The sequence below is a fragment of the Ctenocephalides felis genome, unplaced genomic scaffold, assembly GCF_003426905.1.
Source record: "Ctenocephalides felis isolate EL2017-DRISC unplaced genomic scaffold, ASM342690v1 CF-g0.4_SCAFFOLD_01604, whole genome shotgun sequence".
NCBI lineage: Eukaryota > Metazoa > Arthropoda > Insecta > Siphonaptera > Pulicidae > Ctenocephalides > Ctenocephalides felis.
In genome coordinates this window covers 26,537,363-26,562,506 of record NW_020537758.1, presented here as the reverse complement: position 1 = coordinate 26,562,506, position 25,144 = coordinate 26,537,363, and the positions used below count along the sequence as shown (strand labels likewise).

Below are 25,144 nucleotides of genomic sequence, written 5' to 3'. Positions count from 1 at the left end.
ATCAGTTATTATATTATTTATTAACAATCATGAAAAAAATAGAAAAAATATTCCATGTAGTTTAAAAATTATGAGCTTTTAAGTTCAACCTAAAGCTTTGGTATAACTGCGATCATTTTTTTAACTTATACACACTTATAACACATATATATATATATATATATATATATATAAGAAAAAGCCCATTTCGGGCACTGCGGTGTGAAATAGCAATGGGAAATCTCTCACACTATTCTTCCCTGAATCGAGTTGGAGTTTTAACTCAGCTCACGGACCTGCCTTAGGGCAGTACACCCATTATATATATATATATATATATATATATATATATATATATTACGGTGGTCCTTAATATGGACATTTTCGAATTTTCTTGCTCCCAAGGGCTCAAATGATTCCAAATTGATAAAAAACAATTCTCTGAAAGTTTTAGCTCCTAATATTAACTTTTAGATAGTGCGCAATTCAATCAAACTTCGTATGGCAATAGCATGGGAAAAAATTTGAAAATGAGAAATTTTTTTTTTAGGTATAGCTTAGCAATAAATAAATTAAAAGTAAAAATTCGTTTCATTTTTTATTGAAAATTTGACGTTCTGCAAAATTTTTGAAATTTTTTTTATGCTATTTCCATACAAAACTTTGATTAAATTGCGCTCTATCTAAAAGACAATATTAAGAGCTAAAACTTGTAGAGACTTGCCCTTGGGAGCAAGAAAATTCGAAAATGTCCATATTAAAGACCATCCTTATATATATATATATATATATATATATATATATATATATAATATACAATATATATACATATACATATATAAAAAAAGAATTATATATAGGAACGGAATAAATTTAAAACTACCTGGTGGTTTTTATTTTATTAGTAGAGTGGCGAATTGAGTTAATAAAGAATAGCAATTAAAATTACACTTCCTCAACAAAAATAACAATGCTAAAAACTCTTACTTACAAAATGCAAAGCTCTTATTTTATTCTACCCTGGTTCGCGATTCCTGCGAAGGAATTATACAGGAAGACCTCATAACGCGCTCGCTTCCGCTGCGCCTGCTTTGAAGAGGCCAGGATTGCGTGGGCAATTGCGATTCGCAATTTTTTGATAGGGACGAACGAAAAGACGGCGAAACACGCAGAAGAAGAACGGAAACAGAAATTGCTTCTCTTTCAGGCCTCGAAGAGACTCACTTCCTCTTCGTTAAGTATTTTTTTCTGGCTATATTGTCTTAATGATCCAAACATCAAATTAAATCTATTGGAAAACTTCGAGTTTGTGCTACATACAAAAAATTAGAATGAGAATCAATTTGGAATATATATAGCCGCATTCGATTTTCCGCAGTTTTGAACACTGAATCAAAATTTTGATAAAAAGCAGCTTCAAATGACTTAAAACTTCATAAAAATTAAAATTATTGCATAACATAAAATTAGGTTTATGTTTTAGTATATAACGAACAACAAACTGATGCTGGAATCGACGATTATAAGACAAAATCAATATGCTTTCCTTATAAAGCATAAAATTCAAGCCTTTTATTTACAAATTTCAAGGTACACTTTTGAAGAAATCCGTACTGGAACCTGATTTAAAAATATAACTTTTCAGTGATATTTATTTATTTTATGATATTACGATCAGTTTCAATCGATTTACTTATACTTAACTCATTGACTGGCAGTGACATAATCAATTCAACTAATTACAAAAATCATTTTGCCCACATATAGTGTAAGGACATAATGAGATGCTAATCTTTTAGAAAACAGTTCACAAATAAATTAGTTGGTCCTTTTTGGAACATCAGCAAATGACGCATGATCCCAATGGTGAAAAGTCATACATCGTAACCAACCTTCGCCAGGATCAGGAGGTCTCTTTATTTGTCGATGCTTAAGATTATTTTTAGATGTAGTTAGTGTAGAAGTTAAAAGTAAATCATCTTTATCAGGTTTCAATTTAATTTTTCTTGTTCGCGATTGAGCAATCATGTCGTTCTAGCGCAATAGTAGGGTAGGGCGGGGCTAGTTGAGCAAATTTTTACTTAAACGGATGTAGCACCTCAACGAAAAGTCTCAATAAATTACTATACGACTTAATAGATTTGTTGTTTATCACTTAACAAAAGTGTTAATTCTATTTTTTGGTAATAAAAGCTACAGCTGTTTAAATGCAAAAAGTCAAGTATGCTCAATGTACCCCATAGGTAGGGCAAGTTGAGCACTAAGAACGTATAATGAAATCACAGGTTCAATGTCGATTAGTGATGAAATAAAATAAGTTTTTAATAACCAGTTCTATATTTATAGTCTTCATTGACAGAGAAAACAAAACTTATAGTAGTTTTCTTTGAATAATTAACGAAAAGTAGAATCAACAAAACAATATCGTATCTTAGGAATTATTTTCAATTTTATTCAGTATTTTCATTTAAAATCATTGTTTCTTAAAATAATACAGAACAAGTTTAGCAACTATGCTCAACTGACCCCAACTCGGAATTTCAAAATAAAAGTGAGTTTATAAAAAAACCGTGAGAATTATACCCAGAATCTCTGTGCATATTAAAAGTACTATAATTATATGGAAGAATAACATTTACCTGATCAAAAATAAATAACATTTGACTAAACCAGACGAAAACTCGTGATGAATTACTTTTTTACTTTTTGGTCTCAGAATAAACAGACGGTGAATAGTTTTCGAGATATTTCGATTGCTCAACTTGCCCCTATGCTCAACTAGCCCCGTTCTACCCTACTAATTATATTTGTTCATTGTGTCATTTTGTCCGAAGATAAACAAAATTCCATCAAACACTCAATAAGTGCAATAAAATTAATCAAAATTTCTAAGTACTGGTATAAGTTCAATGATTTAAAAAAATTACAAATATCAATAAATAAGTTCTCAAAAACATGAGCACATCAACCTTGAAGGCGGGATACACGTTTGAACTAATTACCATCAATCAGGATTGTGACTAAGGCTTTCTTACGCAATCGGGGAAATTTTACAAAAACTGGCTGATTTTGAAATAAGACCACTGTGTCATTTTGTCCATACATGTCATTTTGTCCACATTTCTCCTGCAATGATATAAAACCGAAGATCACCTAAAAAACAATACTCATATTTCTATTATCCCTGTCTATTATCCCGTTTGATACCATCATTTAATTGAAGTCGTCACCGGTGAACTATCCTATCTACCGATTTGAACAATATCAATAGAGACGGATTTCAATGGCTGAGTCAGTCAACGCGTTTCGAAACTCTCGCAGGATCTTTGCACGCGGAATGTGTAATTGGCTCGCCGCGCCGTGCCAGCTACATTGCGCCGTGTTATTGCGTAACAAGCGCGGTAGGCGCGGGGAGCTAACACGGGCTGGATCGCGGGATACACAAAGAGTAGAATAGACCAAAAGTCGGTACTCGTTTTGTGAATGTTAGTGATATTATTAATATGAATGAAATTCAACAAAAATCAGAAAAATATAGAAGAATTGGATACCCCAAGAGTAGAATAGACCAAAAGTCGGTACTCGTTTTGTAAATGCTAGTATCATTATTAATATGAAAAATTGCAACAAAAATAAGAAAAATATAGAAGAATTGACAAACACCCAAATTACTTGGCACTGAAAGTATTCTCAGAAGCGCGCCCAACCAGGCTAAAACGAAAATTTTCCAATAATCTCATAAATAGTCATTTGTAAACGCTAACATTATTATTAATATCATTATTATATTATTATTATATTATTAAATTAATATTATTATTATATTAAAATAATATATAATATATTATTATATTATTATTTCCAATATTGTTATTTTGTTATATTTATTATTGTCTATCACTTATTGTTTTAATTCCACTTTTTATTTATCTTATTTATTAATTTTATTTTTATCATTTTTTGCTTTTATTCTATATTAAATCATCATACTACGGATATCATTTTAATGTGAATTCTATCCTTTGTACTCTTATTTATTTAAATTTATGTTATTGTTTATCATTATTTCTAAATTTAACAGTTGTAATAAATATTGTAATTAAAAAAAAGTAATATTATTAAATTGATACTAGGAATAGATCAGAAGAAAATGATCAAGAATACAAAAAGTTGAAAACAAAAATATCGAAAGATAATGAGGAAAATGCGGTGAAAAAACTATTCAGATCTATATTAGCCTAAATTATCATGCTTGTTATACAAATAACGCATATGGCAGACTTAACGGGGTATTTTAGTCCAGAGAAATGAATTTTATGTAATTTTTGAAACGCAGTAAAAGAAGCGCAAGCCAATTTTTACTTTCTATAAGTTTTTCATTATTGTTTTAACAATACAGAAAAACAATCCAGTCAAAAAATATATTATTAATATTCCGGTCAAAAAATTTATTATTAATATAGACAATTTAAAAAAAAATCTCAAAAATCAAATATTTTGGCGAGTCTGAATATCAAATATTTGTTTACTACTTTTTTGATATTCTTAAAATTTTTAAAAGCCGTAAAAAAGGGTGAGCGTGGTTCATACTGATGAGAAGTTTATAAAGAAGAAAATTTCAAGTAAATCGGTCTAGTAGAAGTTCAGAAATCGTGGGTATCGTATGGAAAAAGATGCATGGTTTCGAGAAAAACGGGTTTTAGGGGCACAACTAGTGTAACCGCATAAATAAAGGTGATTTTTGGAAATTTATATTAAAAAAAATACTTTATGAATCATTTCAAAATTTTAAGAATATATTTACACATGTTTTAAGAATACATAGTAAAATTTTTGAAGAAAAAAAATTAATATTTTTTAAGTTTTCGTCGATCTCCAACGGCGCGAAAAAAAGGCTCTTCACTGCTTCAGTGATTCCGGCCTTCTACGTGGATGAAATTTAAAAAGAAAAATCTCATTAAACTAGATAATATTGTCTGTAAAATGAACTACGAGAAAAAAATCAAAAATTGACAAAATGGCAGCGTTTAAAAAAAAGTCGAATTTTACTCAAAATTTTGGTCGTTTTTGGATTGCCAAAATTCGATTTTTGATCCGATCAAAAAATCGATTGTTCATTTTACGGGGAACTATATATAGAAAATGTAAAAAAAATTGATAGTGATCGGATCATTTGTTTTTGAGTAATCGCTGCAGTAAATTCGGAAAATGCTGTTTCGAGAAAAACGCTTTTAAAGATAAAATGATCGTTATACTATATACTATATATATATACATACTTTTTAAATGGCTGTTACTGAAAAACTATTTAAGATATCGATTTAAAATTTTGGTATGTTATTTTTAAATGTATAACGAAATATGATAAAATTGAAAATTCGATTTTTTTAAAATTTCACACTAGTTGTACCCCTTAAGGTTTCGCGGAGCAAGGAAACATAAAAGGATTATCGTGGTCAAAAGAAACATTAATAATTTGAATTTTTGAAAATGCATTTACACACATATTCTTGAATAGTTAAACTTTAAAAATATGAAAAAAACTATTTCCTAAAACTTAACTTGACTAAAATTAATAACCCTTCATGCACGTGCACACTATTTGCTTTTACTTTTCAGAACATTCAATTCAACAAAGAAAAAAACATAACAATTACACAATATTTACTCAAAAAACGTGCCATATAATTATTCATGAAGAAATTTATTTTGTTTTCAATCACACGTTACTGTTAAATGATTTTATTGCACAATATTACTATGTATTCCAAATAAACAAGCAATTTGCAACTTCAATCTGGTTAAGTAGATTGCCAGATAATTTTCCAAAATCTACTTAGAATTCGGCGTATGTTCAAAAACCAATCAAGTATGTATTTGAATAAAAAGAAGTCAACCTGCATTTGAATAAATTGTTCATTTGCCTTAGGTTTATGAGTTTCAACAGTCCATGGCGGAAATTACCTTGAATATATGACTCAAAGTTACACATAACTCTCGTTAACAATGTCCTATATCACACCTCACTCACGTTTGCGACTCAGAAAGGCACTTACGCGAGATAAGCTCTAAAGCTTATCAAAAATGAAATGCCTCCAAAATAATGCCGACCTACATTTTCGGGTTTTATTAAAAATAAGTCATAATAAACTTGTCTCAGAAAAGATTGAACATATACCAGATATGTAGTACAATCGGAATATATATAATGATAAATATACGAGAATGAATTAGATCTTGAAATCATCATTTTATGATATATTTATCTGATTTAAAATATATCTGCGTTTCAAAACAAATGCATCTATCATCCTTTAAGAAGTAAAAATACCATAATGGAAAACGATTTATTTTATATCGCGCTCGATTTTTATTTTATAGTATTTATGTTGAACTCAGATTTTATGTTAAATGCTGCTGTAGCAATTTTCAGAATGATTCTTTAAATTTTAAAGTAAACAACGCGGTTGGAATATGCTGTTAAAATAATAATGTATTTCCATAGTGTAAACATTTATATGAGAATACATTGTTATATTGAGTTTCGTATACAGAAATCTATTTTTCAACTATAATTTATAATGATGATAAGCTATATGATTATTACTTATTAATTTGGTTATATGCAGTTTCGAACATTTAGATAAATTTTGAAAATTGTTAGACAGCTACTAACTGACACAATCATTGATTATAAGGCAAGATCAAATATACTTCTTCACATAGTTTAAATGTAAAAAATGTGTGTTTAAAGGTTTTATTCGTCAATTAATTAAATTTTAAGAAATCAATACCCGATTTCGATTCAAACTACATAGTATATAAAACCAGTTTACTCCAATAACAATACTCCGATTTTATTAACCCTGTCTTTGAGACTTATAGTTAATAGATGATATATATTCTTCTTGATTTACCAAATCTTTGTAGTTATAAAATGAACATTATAGTCCTTGTCTAGATGCAACATAAATTTCATAGCATTTGTAGTTACTCATTAGACTAAATTTAATTGTAAATCTCATGTAATTCCCTATACATTTACAGGATCAATATACTCCATGTTTACTTTCCAAATGTAAACAACGAGCAAGACGTGAAACGCGTTCAAAAACCAACAAAGTAGCAGGTGCAAATGTTTGCCTTGGCAATTAGTGTGTTTTTAAAGACAATACTAATCATTAGAACATCACACTACATTTCTAATAGCAAATTTGATTTAAATTTGAAGGCGCAAATTATTCATTAGGAAAAATATTGCACCAACCTCATTCAGGTGTAAGATACTCTCCAGCTGATTTAGCTGAATTCTACTAATGACAATTCCTATTGATTCCTTTTTACTAGTATGAAGCATATGAAGCTAAATAAATGCATAATGTTTTTATTTTTTATTTGAATCATAGTTTGTCGACAGTGAAAACTTCCAAGAATTATTTTGTTATTTTAACAGAAGGTTGCTAGAAGGCAATCTAGTAGTTATCACTTCTAGTTCGCATAATTGATTAGTATTTTTTGATCTTTTATTATTTTTGTAGCTATGCTTCCGAAAAACATGTTAGTTTCTCTGACTGATTATTATGTAAACTCACAAACACAATACGATACATCACCTAAAAACTATCACACTCTTTACTGTTTTCATATAAAATATAGTGAACTGATAACTAAAATATATGGCACTTTAAACTATTAAAATTTATATATATATATATATATATATAATATTAACTAATTTACAAAGTAAATATTAAAATTTATATCACCGAATAAATTTGAAATGTGATGCTCCTCCTGAATATAAAATTTTTCAAATCCACATATTTACTTCACAATAATATTACTTATTAAAATTGACTATGAATTACACTCTCTGAACCACAAGTAATAGCGGTGGTCAATGCTCAATAAAATTGAAAAATCTCTGTCCACGCCCTTAAATACTCGGTACTGGCGATATTTGTGTAAAAATGATTACTTAATTTATCGATATGAAAATCACAAAACATAGATCTACGATCTACAATCTTATCAAAGAGCGGCTGTTTTGAACATAAATATCAGGAAATAAATATATTTAAAAATCGGTACAGTATTATAATTCAGTTTCCTTATTTTTTTCTGACAGGTCTGGGAATACGAGGCCATATCAAATATTTATTAAACCGTCTATTGTTGGGTATAGTTGTTCTGAATCAAGCTCTCCATACACGTAAAATCCATTTATACTAACCTGTCCATTGTACGTGTTCTGTTATTGATTGCATTGCGTAAGGAACAGCATATATATTATAAAATATCATAGATAAAATATAAAATATTAAATGTATTATCTACGAAGTATAAATAAACTACAGCTAACATCCAAAACCTTTGACAAAATATATAATCACAATTAGAAGTAAACTTGTGTTTCCATGCATTTTTTTTAATTTTCTTTAGGTGGTTTTGCGTATCAAACTTTAGCCTTATCATGGAATAATCCTACACATGTGCAAAGTGATGATCTGCTTGTATTACAATTTGCAAAGTTTTAAATGGGAAGCAATTAAACTATCGGTGTAACTCATTAATAGTTAAGACTTAAGAGAGTTTTGTATCTCAAGCGTGGATCAAAACCATGTGTAGGTCTTGGTTTCGAGCAAAGTTTTATACAACGTTTTTGTCTAAATGATATAATCACATGCTTATTTCTTATAATCCACAAATAAACAAAAATTTTATTTAAAACTATTCAGCTTTTACATTTAAATAAAGGCAGTGTTTTACCAATGCAGGTCGCGAAATATGTACTCATAAGGGATTACGACTAATTGTAATATTTTTTTATGCTTATCAATATTATATATATATATGAAAGTGAAAACAATATCAACACTAACACTTAAGGTTAATTTTTTTCTTAAATAATAAGTGATAGCACTTGTAAGTCATTGCGATGCTTACTAATTATAATAATTGATTTGATGTTCATAAATACTATAATATGAGAAATCTAAGAACAATATCAATACTGATACTATAAGGCTAAGATTTTCCTTGAATAATCCTACATTAATGCAGGATATATTCGATTCATATCTATTTATTGATTTTAGCATATGATCATCTGATTTATTCAAAAACTAAAAAATAATACAAATTTCAGGTCACCTAATTACCCAGACAGTCTGAACAGTATACCTCCAGCACAAAATGCACCTCCTGCACAACAAGCAACTTTGGTAAGTAATTGAATATCTTCAAAACAAAAACAAATTTTCAGAAACTTGCTTTTACATCCCTTGAATTTAATAATATATTCTTCCTTATTTTTAAACAGCTATCATAAGTCAACAATTCTATGAGATGTTATTATGATAATACTTCTCTTTAACAATCGTCTCTTTTTAAAAGGCTGCCCAATGATTGGCCTGTCTATTATCACAATTTATGTAATATTTATGTTATATTTTTAATTTGATGTAATGACTATTTTTACTTCGAAATATATTATTAATTTATATTTTCAAGTAAAAATGTCTGGAGCGCAGTAATAAACTCGGAACTCGTGATTACAAAGAAGTTAAAAATCAGATTTTGATTTTGAGTTGAATATATTTATAATCTAATGATCATCCGAGTATTTTCTGCTTGTCTTCAAATCTTCAGGTTATCGAATATATAAAATATTATAAACCTATGCAAATTTCCGGATCAGTATCCAAATTGTGGGTACAATTGTCGTGTTCGAAATCTATACACGATTATATATTATTCTAGTCCTTTCCATAAACAACCCGTGTCCTTTTAACAATAAATAAGATAATCTTAGCTATCGTATCGTTCGACCCAGATTCATAATCAGATTTTAACCCTCTTCGAGTGTTGAGCCTCGGTTCTAAAATCCTTAGCGGATTTTGCTGTTTATAGCCAATTCAAATATTATTTGCATTTTATAGCCTTGAAATCGTATTGTTTCTGCATTACCTTCTTTCTTGTCGTGTGTTCTGTTTTTTATTTATATTTTAGTGCCTAGACATCTGGATTTTTGCACTCATTTAAATAAAACACGCGGTAATAAAGAATTTATGTTTAAAATAATAAAAGTTTGAATATAATTTATAATCCTGATTCGATTTGAATTACTTGCATGATTGCATGAATTGAATAGATATAATGCATATATATATCGTATACATATATCGTATATATGTATGTATATGTATATATATACATTTTTTGTATATATAATAATAATAATGGGTAGTGGTGCCCTAGGGCACCTAGGGCATTTGCTCTTAGTATACAACTTTCAAGTGATTATTTTAGAAAAAAAAATCTCTGGAAACAAATTACATATTTGGGGACGCTGTGAACCTTTGAGTTTTTATATTTTTTATAAAATTTGTCATCAATAACAAAGAAAATCATATTTGGGTTTTAAAACATCAAAGTTTACCTGCAACTATTTGCACATACTTAGGTTTTTTCGGAAAATTAACAAGTGAAAGATGTTTTCATGAGAATAGAGGTAGTTGCCTTAAAATCTTGGCTAAATGTTAGTATTTTAGTGCCATGTCACGTTCAAGTCGAATATTTTACTGGAAAAGGTTTACAAACCCTCGTTGGGGAGATGTTTCACTAACAAACCGATATAACGCAATCATAAATTGCATTACGTGCGCATTCGTTATATGCCTTTGCAAGCTAGCCAATGGAAATGCATGAAAATCGTTCGGATCCGGGTTTTGTAAATCTTTTATTGCGGTTTGTTGATTTCAAGAGGTGCTTTGGTCAATGACTTTATTTTGTACTATTTAAAATAATAACCAGAGTATTAAAATTAGAGAAATAACTTTATTTTAAGCTAACCGAGAAATGAAACGTAAAACAAGGGGAAAATGAGATTTTATTCGATAGTCTTAAGTATATTCTAGATTTCACCTGGGATATCGACTTAAAAATTAGAAATATGCAACTTTTAATCGCAAGTAGTTCTATATATTCACTGAATATTTAGCGAAAATTCAATACATAAATTTAAATCAAGTTTAAACTTTATAGTTAATTTGGTCGAACACCAAACAAATTCATAGACGATAGTTCCAAAGCTAACACTTGAGTTGCTTCAAACAATTTCAAAGTAATTTCTCCGTTGTCTATTTATCCATGCAAAAGTTGTGAATATTCAACATAATCACACATACTGAATTCAAAATGACCTCGCCCAAATTGCATAGTTCCAAGGTTCCAACAATCTAGCTCAAATATTAGAGCTAGAAAGGTAATATTTAAAATAAAAATTATATAGTATCCTAAAATTAGGTTGATATCTTGGCTTATACAAACTCTCAAATCATGAATACGATTTATATCTATTTTATTTTGTCATTTATAGTAATTATTATTATAATAAATAGTTGTCTGTCCGAAAGCAGGTTCATGGTGTGAGAGCACCATAAATCAATTATTCTCTTTCCCCTCCTTGTTAATTATTCCCATTTTATTATCATTACTTACTTTTTTATATACATTTAAGCATTTTTTATCCTAACTTCTGTTTCAATGCTTCCTGGTCCTGTACTTCAGTTTCCTGTGTTTTTTCTTCTTGTGTGAGCCATCAACCATGTGCATTCTTCTTCTTAGCAATCCTTTTAGTCCTTGTTGTTAGGCTTTGTACGAGGCACCTTTTATGCAGAATGGGCCCAATTCGGTTTCCTTTCTTTTTCATGGTCGTGGTCAGTAGTGTTCTTTCACTTGCTCATTTGTTATTATTATTATTTTTATTATTATTATATATATATATATATATATATATATATACATAATACATATATATTTATAGTCTTTAATCAAATTAAGGAAATTGTTATCGTGCTCGTAGAAGTATTAAAAATGAGTTTGTCGTGTTCACCTAATCGAATGGGTCTCGGAACTAGTCTGTTTTGTTGCCTTTCATGTGTCTCCGTCCGCTACATTACTTCAACATTAGACAAATGGCTGGTGAAAATTTTACCCGAATTGATTCATACCAACTAAAAGTTTTTGGAAAGATACAAATAGCATTTTGCTTTACAGACTTTAACTGTTTGCTTGGTATGATTCACGTATCACATTAAATATTTTAATTAATATTTAATGTGATACGTGAATCATACCATCAGTCATCTAAACATTTTTAAAAAACACCGATTTGGAATAAATGTGAACATACATATGAATGTAAGAAGCTGGGAACAGCTTTTGATGAAAAGCAGAAACTATTTAAAAATGAACAGTGGCAAATATTATTTCAATAGCTAAATCTTAATTCCTATTGATTAGGTATATCATTTTCACATTTTGATAAGTTCATGCAACTTGCCATAAGGTAAAAAGCCACTTAAAACTACTTATTTTATACAGTCAAAACCTCAAAATATTCTTCATAACTTCAGAAGACATTTAAGAATATATTTAGCTTTTTTCAAAAATTTCAAATTAAATAAGAAATGGTCGATCACAGTTAACTGGTTAACATGATATTCCTTTCGTTGACTCCCTGGTCTTTTACATATTTAAGATGAAAGATAAAAAATTAAACATAATTTAACAAATAATTAGAAATCAATCAAATTTCAGATGTTATTGGTGCATAAAAGATATTAATTATAATAGCTGGTATAATTTTGTATCAAACTCAGATCCGATTTCAGTTTTTGTATCTTCACCAGCTTTCGGTCTGAGCGCTCATCACGCCTGATTTCATTGCAACTGTGGCGCACATGGGCGACACAGGAAATTGTACGAAACGACAGGAAAGGTTTATTCGACGTCTCTCAATTCGCAAATAGAGATTATCGTACCATGCGAACCAATGAAATTGATGTTTTTCTTTTGTACCAGAACCTGTTTGATGAAAGACGAACTCGATTACATGCGACAACAGTAAAAACAAAGTAATTCGATGCTTTGACAAGCAAGTTTCAGTAGTTTCGATTGCTTTTTGGAAAATTGCGTAGGATAATATTGCAAATTTATCACACACAATGAAAAAAGAGTTACAATTGAAATTAGTAACATCAATGTAAGCAGTTAACTGAGTCGCGCCCATGGAACAAAAAGTAAGGATAATTATTGAGGAAAAGCAAAAAGAGAAAATGTCTTAAGTAAAATTTTACTTAAAACTACTTATTTTATAAAAGCATAGCCTCAAAATTTTGTAAACAATCTAACATTTAAGATAATTTGTTTTTTTTTTTAATTTCAAATGGAAAGCCAAATGGTCAATGTTTTATACGCTTGACAAATATCCATTAAAGTATTATATCTTCATCAATCATAGTTAACTGGTTAACAAAACCTTTATTTTCAAAATTTACTTTTTACTTTCGAAGTAAATAAACTATAGAACAGTTTTTAAATGCAGGCCTGTAATTTTACTCGTATTTTTTTATTTTCTCAATACTAATTTTCTGTTTCTTAATAAGTATCAGATTATCTAAAAATAACCAGAGTGCAATAACTTGAAAGTTAAGTATAATTAAATCTCAAAACCATGATTATACTTTTCATGAACCCAGTAATTTAATATTATTTGTAACTCTGACAAAATATTTTTTTTTGCTATATAGATGCGATATTTTGTTCAACATAGACGTCTAACAATACCAAAAGAAAATGTAAAACTACAATGCAATTACAGTTTCCAGGAGATGGCTATTCCAAAGAACCTTAGAATTAAATAATTGTTAAATATAATGCTAGAAATGTAATAGCTAGAATCCAGCAATTACATTTCTAATTAATAACTTAAGACTTAGCAATGCATATTTATGAAAAATATTATTGTGTATAATTTTTAATCAAAGTGAAAACATTATTTTTATTCAGACTGAATAGATTTTAAAGCGAAAAGCATGAAACACGAAGGTTTTTCTGGTATATAATACATTCCGGAAATTGGTAAAAGTTTCTACCGCGTTTTCAATCAGATTAATGTCGTAACTGAAACCTGAAAAACACTTCTGAACAAAATAATATAATTTAGTCTGTTACACAATATATTAAGTTATTAATACGAATCATTTTGATTTTTTTGCACAATACTACCATTTAAATGATTATTGCATCATTACTAAACTTGAGCGGGGTGTCGAATTCAAAGTACCAAATAAATATTTGAATTGAAGATAATTGCAATGTTAACTATATCATTGTACTGTTGCGTATACATAGCGTTTTTTTGTGATTTTTTAAATGGAATCAGATACTTTTCAATCAACAATCAGATTGATCAAACAAAATGTGTGAATTCGCACACGAGCAAGCGAGTGACGTAGCGTTTGTTAACAGTTAATTGTTAATTGAAGTGGATGAAAACTATTATAACATGACTATATAGGTCTATTCAGGACGGGAGGACAAAAGCAAACATTAGTGCTACTATACCCTTTCGGATACTATCAGAAGGTCTACTAGAGTAAATGTAATTTAATTTACACTGCGGCAAAAGTGTTTCCGCAAAGGATTCTTCTTCACACTGTATATTACATAAGTACGCAGTATCATATTTTCATCGTTGCAAAGTTATGATAGAGTGTTTTTGTACAACGTATAGATTTTCACTATATTCTCATATGTATTTACAATTTTCTGTGTAATCATAAAATGAAATATGATACGGTATGGTTGAGTTATTCGTTTGCTTGTAACACCAGCTTGGTGAGCTAATTTCAGTCATATTCAATCAATACTAAACGGCATAGGTTTGAAAACTAATTCTATGCTCGTGATTCAAGAACCACTCATTGTAATAAATAATTCTATTAATTTTGATGATAATATATAGAGTGTTGACACCAAGCCGAAAAGAGGTGATAGTATTTATCGTAACTTGAAATAAAAAAAAAACAAAAAATATTCAATGTAGTTAGAAAACTATGTGCTATGTGCAACTCAAAACATTGATAAAACTTTGACCATTTTTCGATTATGGTTAATTTTTATTAAAATTGTTCATTTAAACTTTGGTTCGTATTCGTAAATAACATTCGTAAAACCACAGTAAAAAATAATGATAAATTTGCTCCAGGTTTCTAAGCCTTTTTGTTAATCTATATCCATTTAAAAAAATCTATTTATTTATTTTAAAAAAATCTACAACTTTGTGTTGGCAAGTTCCATTAAAAGTTGGCGTTTTAATACAGGTATTTAATACTCGGCAATTCTATTTATATTAAATAAAAAATATATTCAAATTATTTATATAGACCTTGAACAATTATAACTATTACAACGTAACGACTTATATCGACTCTCTGTACATAAAGTAGTACTATTCATTCTAATTGAGTTTTGTCAAAGCAACGACTTGGAACAAAATTGCCAGTATCGTTTAGCCTTGTGATCATCGCTCTTCCGGCATTTCTGGAGTTGACATATAGACTCGTACATTCTAAATATAATACAAAAACGAGCATGATCACAACTGAGATTAACCACTGCGGTGAGAAAGTAGACAAAAATAGATGACACGAACAACTTATAATTAGGTAACTTTTGAACTCGCGGTGATGTAAAATTGGCTTAATATATAGTATATATGCGTGTTTTATTGGTATCTTGAGCCAGAAGCTCAAAATAAAAAAATCAATGTTAGTTTCTAGATTAAATTTTTACAATATTCGCATATTTGATCTATTAATAATTAAAGTGTTATATACAGATGTATATATAATATTTTATTTTTCTGGTATTCGTAATTTCCAGTGCACGCATCCCACATAAACTGATATGATATTTACACGTCCCGCACATACCCACTTATTTCCACATGAGAACCGTATCCCACAGAATATTTCCCTAACGTGTTGTTCGCATAACGAGGTTTCCGACTCATCTCGGCGAAACTAAACTCTGGCATATACCGACTGAAAGGATCTTCATATGTATACACTTGTATGAACCCGGTAAATTCACCACGTTATTAAACCATCTAAAATAATACCGCTAATTGAAGAGTATTTTACAATTTGCTGGTTATTTATCTCACAAACAATGCGAAATTAATTTATTCTTTGCCTTATTGAGACTATTAAAAACTATTTATGATGTATTTTTTATCAAGCCCAAGGTGCGGTGTTCCGAAGCACCAGCTGTACATCCCTACAATAGTTTACCGGCAACACGCGCGCCTCCGCCTGCTCTGGGAGTTTGTATAGCAGCGGTGCACGCTGCAGTCCTGAGCGAGCGCCTGAGACCTAGCGACGCTCCACCATCTGTACCAAGGGGACCTCCGACACCTGTACTAGGCGCCTTCAATGAACATCCCGTTACCATTTACCCTGGTGAGCAAATAATAAAAAATAATACATTCTTGGATAAAAATGAGGAATGATCCAAAATTGCTAGATTTGTTTCAACTTTCATTTATCTTCTTTCTTTAAAAACTAAATAGTTTTAATCTGACCCATTGAAGAATTTTTGAATGACATGTTTTTAATTTGTCCGCGAACAGAAATTATACCATTTTAAAACATATTCATGCATCATAGTTTAAAATGTGATATTTTCTTAAAGGGCCTCGTGAAGGCCGCGTTCTACCCAAAACATTGGCTGGCAGTTGCGAAAGGCACAGAGAAGTGCGACGTGGTGTCAATCAGCACAGTCCTTCATCGCCTCGGGCTGATGGCAGACCACCACCGATGCCGACAACACGCAACTTTTCTAGCAGAGGTATTGCATAAATAACACTTTAAAATGTCAACTAATAAACGAAAATTAAAGTAGGGACAATCTGATTGTGTTAAAAGATTAAAAACACGGCCTCAATTAAATATGAGCCACTATGTAATATTATGGCAATAGATTTTTGAAATTATAACAAAATGAACATGAAATTAGAACGAAGAATAAGCGAAGTTAAAGTTATGATTGAATAATAAAAAAAGGTTATAAAAGAGAAGTTTGTATTAAACTTTTTACTTCATTACAGTCAATCCGAGAGCATCTACGACTGATTCAGATGGTGATTTTTCGGATGATTCTCTGGAAGGTTCTGATTCGTTACCACCACCTCCTCCCCTGGAAATGACCACTCCACCACCTTTAGAAACGACACCTTCAACCACGCCCTCATCTTCACCAACTCCTTACCGGCATCATCCTCAAAGTAGATCAAAAACGTTTGCTGATTTTTCGGCCTTATGTTCTTCTACACCTAAAGATTCACCAATGAAAGAATCGCCACCCAGAATCATTTCTCCACAAGTTATATCTCCGAAATTTGAAAAACCATTTATTGTGCCAAATGATAGATATAATCGTGATTTGGTTAGAAACGGAATGAAAAAGTCGACATCTCTTGAGAAGGAAAATAATACTAGAAATAAATATAAGGCTCCGCAGCCTCCGGTTAGTAAAACGTTCTCGGATTTCACGGAAGGTGTAGAGAAACTGGAATCCGCTACAGGTTAGTAATTATTTAAATGGTAGAAAAAAATTTCATATCGCTATAATCATGTACACACAGCTATATATATTTAAGAAACAAAAACAATTAATTTTAATATTTAAGTATTTTCAAAAAACTTTGCAGTTGTTCAAAAAGATTTTATTTCAGGGAATGTGAAGCGAAACAGCATTGCGTGGGAAGTTCCTTTAGATGATTCACAATGCAATGTGGTTAGATCTCGTAGATCAATAGCAACTACAATTACAACAGCACCGTGTCAAACTTCACCACCAGAAGTTTGGCCAGCACCGCCTGACTCACCAGGGTTACCTCCTTCCGATTCGCCACAAGCAGATGTCGACTCTACTGGTATGTTTTTCTACATCGCATGTAATGCAATGAGGATGTTATGTTGCAAAATGCATTTGCTTTATTTTGTGATTGAAAAAGTTGTGAATAATGTAAACGTGAACTAATAAATATATTACGATTTTAAGGCGACAGTTCAGACGCGACGCCGTGGTCAGGTCGAGGCACTTATGTGATAAGAAGACGAAGAGCGAGACCTCCTGTCGCATTTCAGAGAGATGAGGATACTCCTTCGCCTGTTCCTGCAAACCCGCCACTACGAGAAATCGAAAGTAATATAAGCGCCTTGCTGCGTGGTGAACAACTTCCAAGAGGAGGACCAAGGGGTCCTAGGAGATGTGAAAGCGCGAAGGAATTACTTTTGCAAAATGTTAGTTTGACAAGTGTTCATTTTAAGTCAATAAATAATTTATGAAATCAAAACTATATTGATTGTCTAATAAGTGAGATGTTTCGACAAAAAATGTCTCTTTTTAACTAAAATGATTAACATGAAAACATAAAACATAATTCACGTCTTCATATAAGTACATATGTATTTGCATATATTTGTTTTGACAATGCTATCCTCAATTACTAAAATGACTGATGCTGGTTTTCAATAGAATATTACTGCGCTTTGTTCTGATTTCAGAATGTATACAATTTCTAAAAGTATACGGTAAAAATATAATAGGGTGCTAGCTAACCATTTTGAATATGAAGAAATGTCTTCATAATCAAGGAATTAAAAAATGAATTTTATATTCATTACATATATGTTAACTATCTGTGTTTTGATCAGCTACCTCCATTACCTCCAACTCCAATTGGATCACCTGATGCGTTTCCTCCTTTACCGCCCAGTCCAGTACAAGAAGAAGAGGAAGGTACATCCTTGACTGAAAATCGATCTGGAAAGACGGGGAAGGTATCTACATTACCTGTACCTGACAGGCCACCGATGGTGCCGCCGCATAGAACATCGCCATCTATGCATGCGTTAAAAACACGGTAATTGTAGTTGTTTTTAAACCAGATCTCATTATAAATGTTCAGATTCCAATGAACAGGGCCGGTCCTGGGGTCCTCAGCGCCCGCATGCCATTGTTTTTCTAGCTACCCCCCCCCCCTATTATTTTAACTGTTTTAAAAGTTCATCATTAAAATTATACAAAAATTTAAGCAATCATCATTAATTTTTTAAAACACTTTTTAATAATTCTGTATTTAGTACACAAAACATTAGATATATGTAAACTAAAAGCGCAAAAATACATTGATTTTGAAATTATTCAGAAGGTCGAGGCAATTCGCGGGTCTTAAAATTTCAATTATTTCCAAAGCATGCGTATTATTAATATTTGGGTTTTAAAACATTTTATTTATTTATTTTGAGGATTTTATGCAATTTATTCTATTGAGAAAATCCGAGATTAAAAAAATTGTAGCCTTTCATTATTAAATATAGTACTGGTACTTCATATTGGATTATTTTAATTTAATTTTTCATTATTTAAAATATCCAAAATCGCATCGTAAACTTCTAATTGATATCGTAAGGGACGAATTGTATGTATTCATCTTTACTTTCCCATTTGCTGTTTTAAAGTGAAATTTTTAACGTATTTTAAAAAATATTATCTATAGATTAGCAAAATGCAAGGAAAGTATATATTTCTTGAATGATATTGAAAAAACTATATTATAAATTTCATATCCACATCTCGTTTTGGCGCCCTCTAAGGCGTGCGCCCGCATTTTTTGCATGCATTGCATTCAAGGTAGGACCGGCTCTGCCAATGAATATTATGATTTTTCTCTTATAATGCCAAAAATAAAGCTCCTCTTTTACAATTACTATTTTATATGAATAGCAGAATTAAAAGATTATTGAATTTGAATCCAAAACGGCATACAATTATTGGTAAATATAAGTATTAAACAATTATTTTTCTTCAGAATTTTTAATGTATTTAAATAATCTTTTTTAGTTTTCGAACATCGTTCTTGTACGAAATCCAAAACTTATTACAAAAACGTGAATTTCATTCAAATCAGACAGGTAAAATTAGTTGAAAATATATTCATGTTCTCCAATTGCTTTAGTATAAGCAGAATATGTAATTGACTAAAATTTGTAACAAAAATAGACTGATTTCCGATCATGACAAACAACATATTCAAATACAAAGAACTTTCACAACAAATATCACTAAACGGGTGATGTATACAGTTGTAATATAATATGAAATCATTCTTCAAAACTGTTACTGAATTCATAAGTTTTTATAAAATCTCTGTATTGGCTAGAATTATTACTTTTTGATAGGAGGAAAATTTACTATAAAGCAATTGCACTCTTGCATTTGTAGAGCACAAGAATATTTTCATCACAATATGTTTCTCATCAATAGATCGATGGATGCCGGCTTCTCGCGTTCCCAGTCGCGAACCGGTTCTCTGAATTCAGACGCTGCATCTCAGCAGGCGTATTCCTCTGGATACACCGGCAGGAGACGTGCTCCCATGGCTCCACGTCGTGCTCCTTCGTCCCATCAGTCGCCTACAGCTACTTCAAGTTTACCAGATACACCAACGTATGTGAGAACAGGAACAGGAAGCTTGATTGCATCTAGGAAGGAAGAAGCACCACCGCCTCCGGCTGTTGGAAGCAGAACACAGCCCAGAATTCCTGGGCAGACAGGTAATAATTGATAATAATTACTTCATATTCTAGTCGATTGAATTACAAAGTTTTATTGGATTTGGAAATTTAGCTCATTACTTGATTTATATCCTGGTAATTTTGATTATTATATAACTTGAAGTTCAAAAGCAAGGAAAATCACAATATAATTTTACCACAATTCAGCAGTAAATATACAGCAAAATTTAAATTATTTTTTCTAATAGGTGTAAGGAAGCAGAGTAGGTTTGCTCAAAAATGCCCAACATTTTCTAATAAGAGTAAAGAACACAATGCTATACATTCCAAGTTTAAATCAATTAAATAATTCCATTTAAAAATCACATTAACTCAAAACCAAACTAAAAAAAATATTCGTAACTAGCAATGGCCAATTTAGATTTTGGCCCTGAGAGGATAAGGAAAAAATATTACACTTTATATTATACTTTGTTTAGGTTCATATTCACACAGCCTAACTGTTGGACATAACGTACCTGGTTTATCAGGCTTAGGAGGTCTAGCTGGTCTGGGTCCTCCTGGAGCAGCATTGACAGGTGGTCCTGCGAGAGGATGGTACCCCCAGAGGAGCAAACCACGGCCCTTATCTTCGGAGCATCTTGATCGATTGCAGCAAGTTGGCGGTACTCATATACGAGGAGTCGGTCCTTTAGCCTGGGGTACAGAAACACACCGAAAACCGCAGACGCTTCCACCAAATCTGAGTCCAAAATTCTTCCATAGATCGCCAAGAGAAGCATTGAGAAGAGTCACTAGTCTATTGATCAGGAAAGGTACACCTTCCACCAAGGTTAAGGGCGAAACATGTCGCAAACCTTGGAAATAAAGCCTGAGATTGATAATATGCTTTTTAGTGAATGGCTGGGATTATATCGTATTTATTTATCTGGCACTTAAATCAATACTACTTTAGATATCATATCATTATATGAAGCATGTGATTTATTGCAATTGGTGTATTTTATCATTAAGCTGATTTGTGCAAAAAAAATGTATATATTCTGTAAATTGGGTGCCAAAACTTTATATCAGTTATTTAATGAGCTTTTTGCTTTTCTTTTATTATAAAACTAGTCTTTAATTTTTTGTAGTTATTTTAGATAAGGCATTCACTTAGCAAAATAATCTAATTGTGTGTTTTCGTTACTAAAATTTTATTTTATTGTTTATTAAAGTCAGAAGACAAAGTTGGTTCCTAATAAGCTTTGTATAAACTAGTATAAACATATATGTTTTACAAGATAGCATCATAATTATAGATTCGCATTATCCACATTCGTTATAAAAATATATTGCCTGTATATATTTATTATGTAGATATTATACATCATTTAATATCTTAATAAACCACATGTAGAATTTAGCATGCAGTTTTTTTCAATGATGCTTTGGTATTTTTTATTATTAGCTTCATGCATGATTTATGTATTTGCATTCGCAATATTTTATAAAACGTTGGTCTGAATTCATAAAACATTAAGTCATGTTTCTCATACTTTATTCTTGCATGAATTTGTTATGTAATAATTTATATATCTTCGTAATATTTTATTATGAAAAGCTATTTTGTTAAAATATCTGCTCTATTCGATTGTGTACCTTGCAACATAGGTTTACATCTTTGCTTGATCAATAATCTGCTGAAAGCAATTCATACGCGTATAGATGACGCCGTATAATATCAAACAATTTTGGAATAAAATCAAGGAATATACTCAAGCACAAAGAACGAAATAATTTTATATTTATTAATATATATATATATATATATATATATATATATATATATATATATAATTTAAATGTTTGTGTGTGTGCAAATATGTAGGAATTATATATAATCTTTATACATAAATCACTTTTTTCTCTTTTCATGCAAATATTCTTATTGCAACAATAATTTGTTAATACAATTTATCGCTATGAGTAATCATATTTTTAAAAAAGTCACGTAGCTTCTTTGTATCTAAAAAGACGTGAACTAGCATCAAATATAATATCGATAGAATTCCACATCAGTTTTAAGAATTAATAATTTTTATAAGGAAATGAAGCATAATTACGTGCATTATAAGACGAACTATAAAATTTATTCGAAACATTAACCTTCACCAATAATGAATAAACAAAGTGATCGATGTGTCTATTCGTTTAACGTTCAAATTTTAATTATGTGATCATGAACCTGATAAAATAATATTTTTATCACATTCATTAAACGCATCCACGTAAGTAATAAAATAAATGTATATAAAATAAAAACTTTTCTACGGTAGAATAATTTTATAATTATTGAATCAAGTTAAAATTTAGATATCAGGTTAACATAAAAATATATATAAATGACTTCCGTAATTGAGTTATATTTTTATAAATTTATTTTCGTGTTCAAACTTATTCAATATCATACATTGAAACTAATTTAATGCATATAAATGTTTAATCATAGACCCATTTATCAAGCAAAACGTGCTCTTCATGCTCCAAGCTACACATAAAATAAATTCAATTTGCAATGTGCGTTTTTTTTCACAAACTTAGATTAGTCCGTAAATTTTAATGATTGTGCAGTTTCAAATAGCCACACAGCGTTAATTTGAGAACATAATTAACACCAAAATTGTATATAATGATTAATTATAATATACAAAGATACATTAGCCCGGTCTGACCGCAAATGTATCTATTGCGGTACATTACAAATTGTTTCAATAATACTAGGAAATTAAGGGATAAATTAGGTGTTATCACGACTTCTAAAATAAATTATATCACTTGGTGTTCTAAGTTAATGTGAATCCATTTGTGTTATTATACGACCCTTATTTAACTCGTCATATACCTTTATTCTATAATCCTAAGCTGTGACCTTCGAAATAGAAAAGAGTTCTTCATAAAAGCTCGCGAAACTGTATTTTCGGTTTGGTTGTATTTGTACATTGATGTCTGTTGTATTAGTCCAGTATGTCCGAAGTGCAAGCAAGCATGACATCAGCTGTTAAAGGGTTCTCCTGAGCTAATAATAGCGTCTGCTTTTGGTAAATATTTTACCCTAAACTTATATTTGAATTGGAACATAGAAATATTGGACTATGTATTATTTCTTTCTTTTATTTCGTTACTACATTGGATTATTATAACTTGCAATTATTACTAATGCATGTGTACGAAAGCTTTTATAAAACTTTAGTTAAGGTTCCATATAAATTCACCTTTGAAAATAAAATCTAAACTAGTCGATAGCCCAATTTTGTTCAGTAATTTAATTACCAATTTACCTGAATTTAACAGAGAATTTTTCAGAGATTTCCTTTTGAATTATTAATGTATATTTTAAGTCCCTCATTGAATATTTAATTCAATTAATTAATTTTCAAATATATATGGAATTTATAGGAAAATTTTTGTTTCAGGGGCAGCTGGTGGAGGCACGCCCCGTGACTCGCGTAAAGAACGCGAGGGCAGCGTGTTCCCGATGCCGCTTGGACAAACGGTGCATAGGGGTAAGTGCTAAATTTAACAAATTCGTTAAAAGACTAAATATGATATAAAATTATTGGGTAAAATATGAAGGATCCATTTGCATTCTCAATATTGCAATTTCCAGATGTTTTTGAATTTTTTATAAAAAATACAAAAAAAAAGTTTAATTCGACGTGATCATATGAATTGTGAAGAAAATTTGAAGGGTATGGGTTATTTCTTCTAAAAATAAACCTTCTAATTGGTATAATCGAACACAAAAATTGCTGCTCTAAGTTTCAATATACAATCTATCATCATTGGGAAAGACAACCAATAGATCGTCTTCTAATACAAAATACGAAAAACAAGTAGAAAAGTGGTCTGTTTTGTCTTGAAAATATAAAAATGTAATGTAAATATATTCATTTTAAATATTTTGAATAACGTTTCTCAAAAAAGTTGTAATAATTTAAAGAAAAAACACTAAACAATATTGATAACAAATATTTAATTTTTATATATATTTATATATATATATATATATATATATATTAGGGTGGTCCTTAAAATGGTCATTTTCGAATTTCCTTGCTCCCAGGGGCTCAAATGGTTCCAAATAGATAAAAAACAATTCTCTGAAAGATTTAGCTTTTAACATTAAGGTTTAGATAGAGCGCAATTCAATCAAAGTTTGTATGGAAAGAGCATGGAAAAAATTTTGAAAATTTAAAAAAAATGTTTTAGGTATAACTTAGCGACAAATGAATGAGTTTTATTCATTTATTTGTTCGCTAAATTACATCTAAAAAACATTTTTAAAAATTTTTTCATGCTATTTCCATACATAACTTTGATTGAATTGCGCTCTATCTAAACGTTAATGTTAAGAGCTAAAACTTTCAGAGAATAGTTTTTTATTTATTTGGAACCATTTGAGCCTCTGAGAGCAAAGAAATTCGAAAATGACCAATTTAAGGAACGCCCTAATATATATATATATATATATATATATATATATATATATATTTACATGAATAAATAAATATATACAAATATATAAATTAATAAATATAATATTAAGACATTTTTAAATGAGGTACAAATTCAAGTTCAACGATCACAAGATTTCAAAGCTGTGTCAGATGATGTAGACAAATCTCGGTAAAAACTCTCTTTTAGAAACAAGAAAAATAAAATCGAGACAGCCATATGCAACATATGCTAAC

General features: G+C 30.0%; 1 protein-coding gene across 1 annotated transcript in view; it reads left to right on the top strand.

The window, feature by feature from the left end:
• The window catches only part of LOC113373589 (WAS/WASL-interacting protein family member 1-like), a 69,906-nt gene extending 51,145 nt beyond the window's left edge, over positions 1-18,761 (top strand). The window contains exons 4-10 of the mRNA XM_026613878.1: positions 9,128-9,203; positions 16,070-16,289; positions 16,522-16,677; positions 16,937-17,413; positions 17,540-17,764; positions 17,893-18,134; positions 18,549-18,761. Coding sequence (XP_026469663.1) covers positions 9,128-9,203; positions 16,070-16,289; positions 16,522-16,677; positions 16,937-17,413; positions 17,540-17,764; positions 17,893-18,134; positions 18,549-18,761 — 1,609 coding nt within the window. The remainder of the gene's footprint in view (positions 1-9,127; positions 9,204-16,069; positions 16,290-16,521; positions 16,678-16,936; positions 17,414-17,539; positions 17,765-17,892; positions 18,135-18,548) is intronic.
• The last annotated feature ends 6,383 nt before the right edge of the window (positions 18,762-25,144 follow it).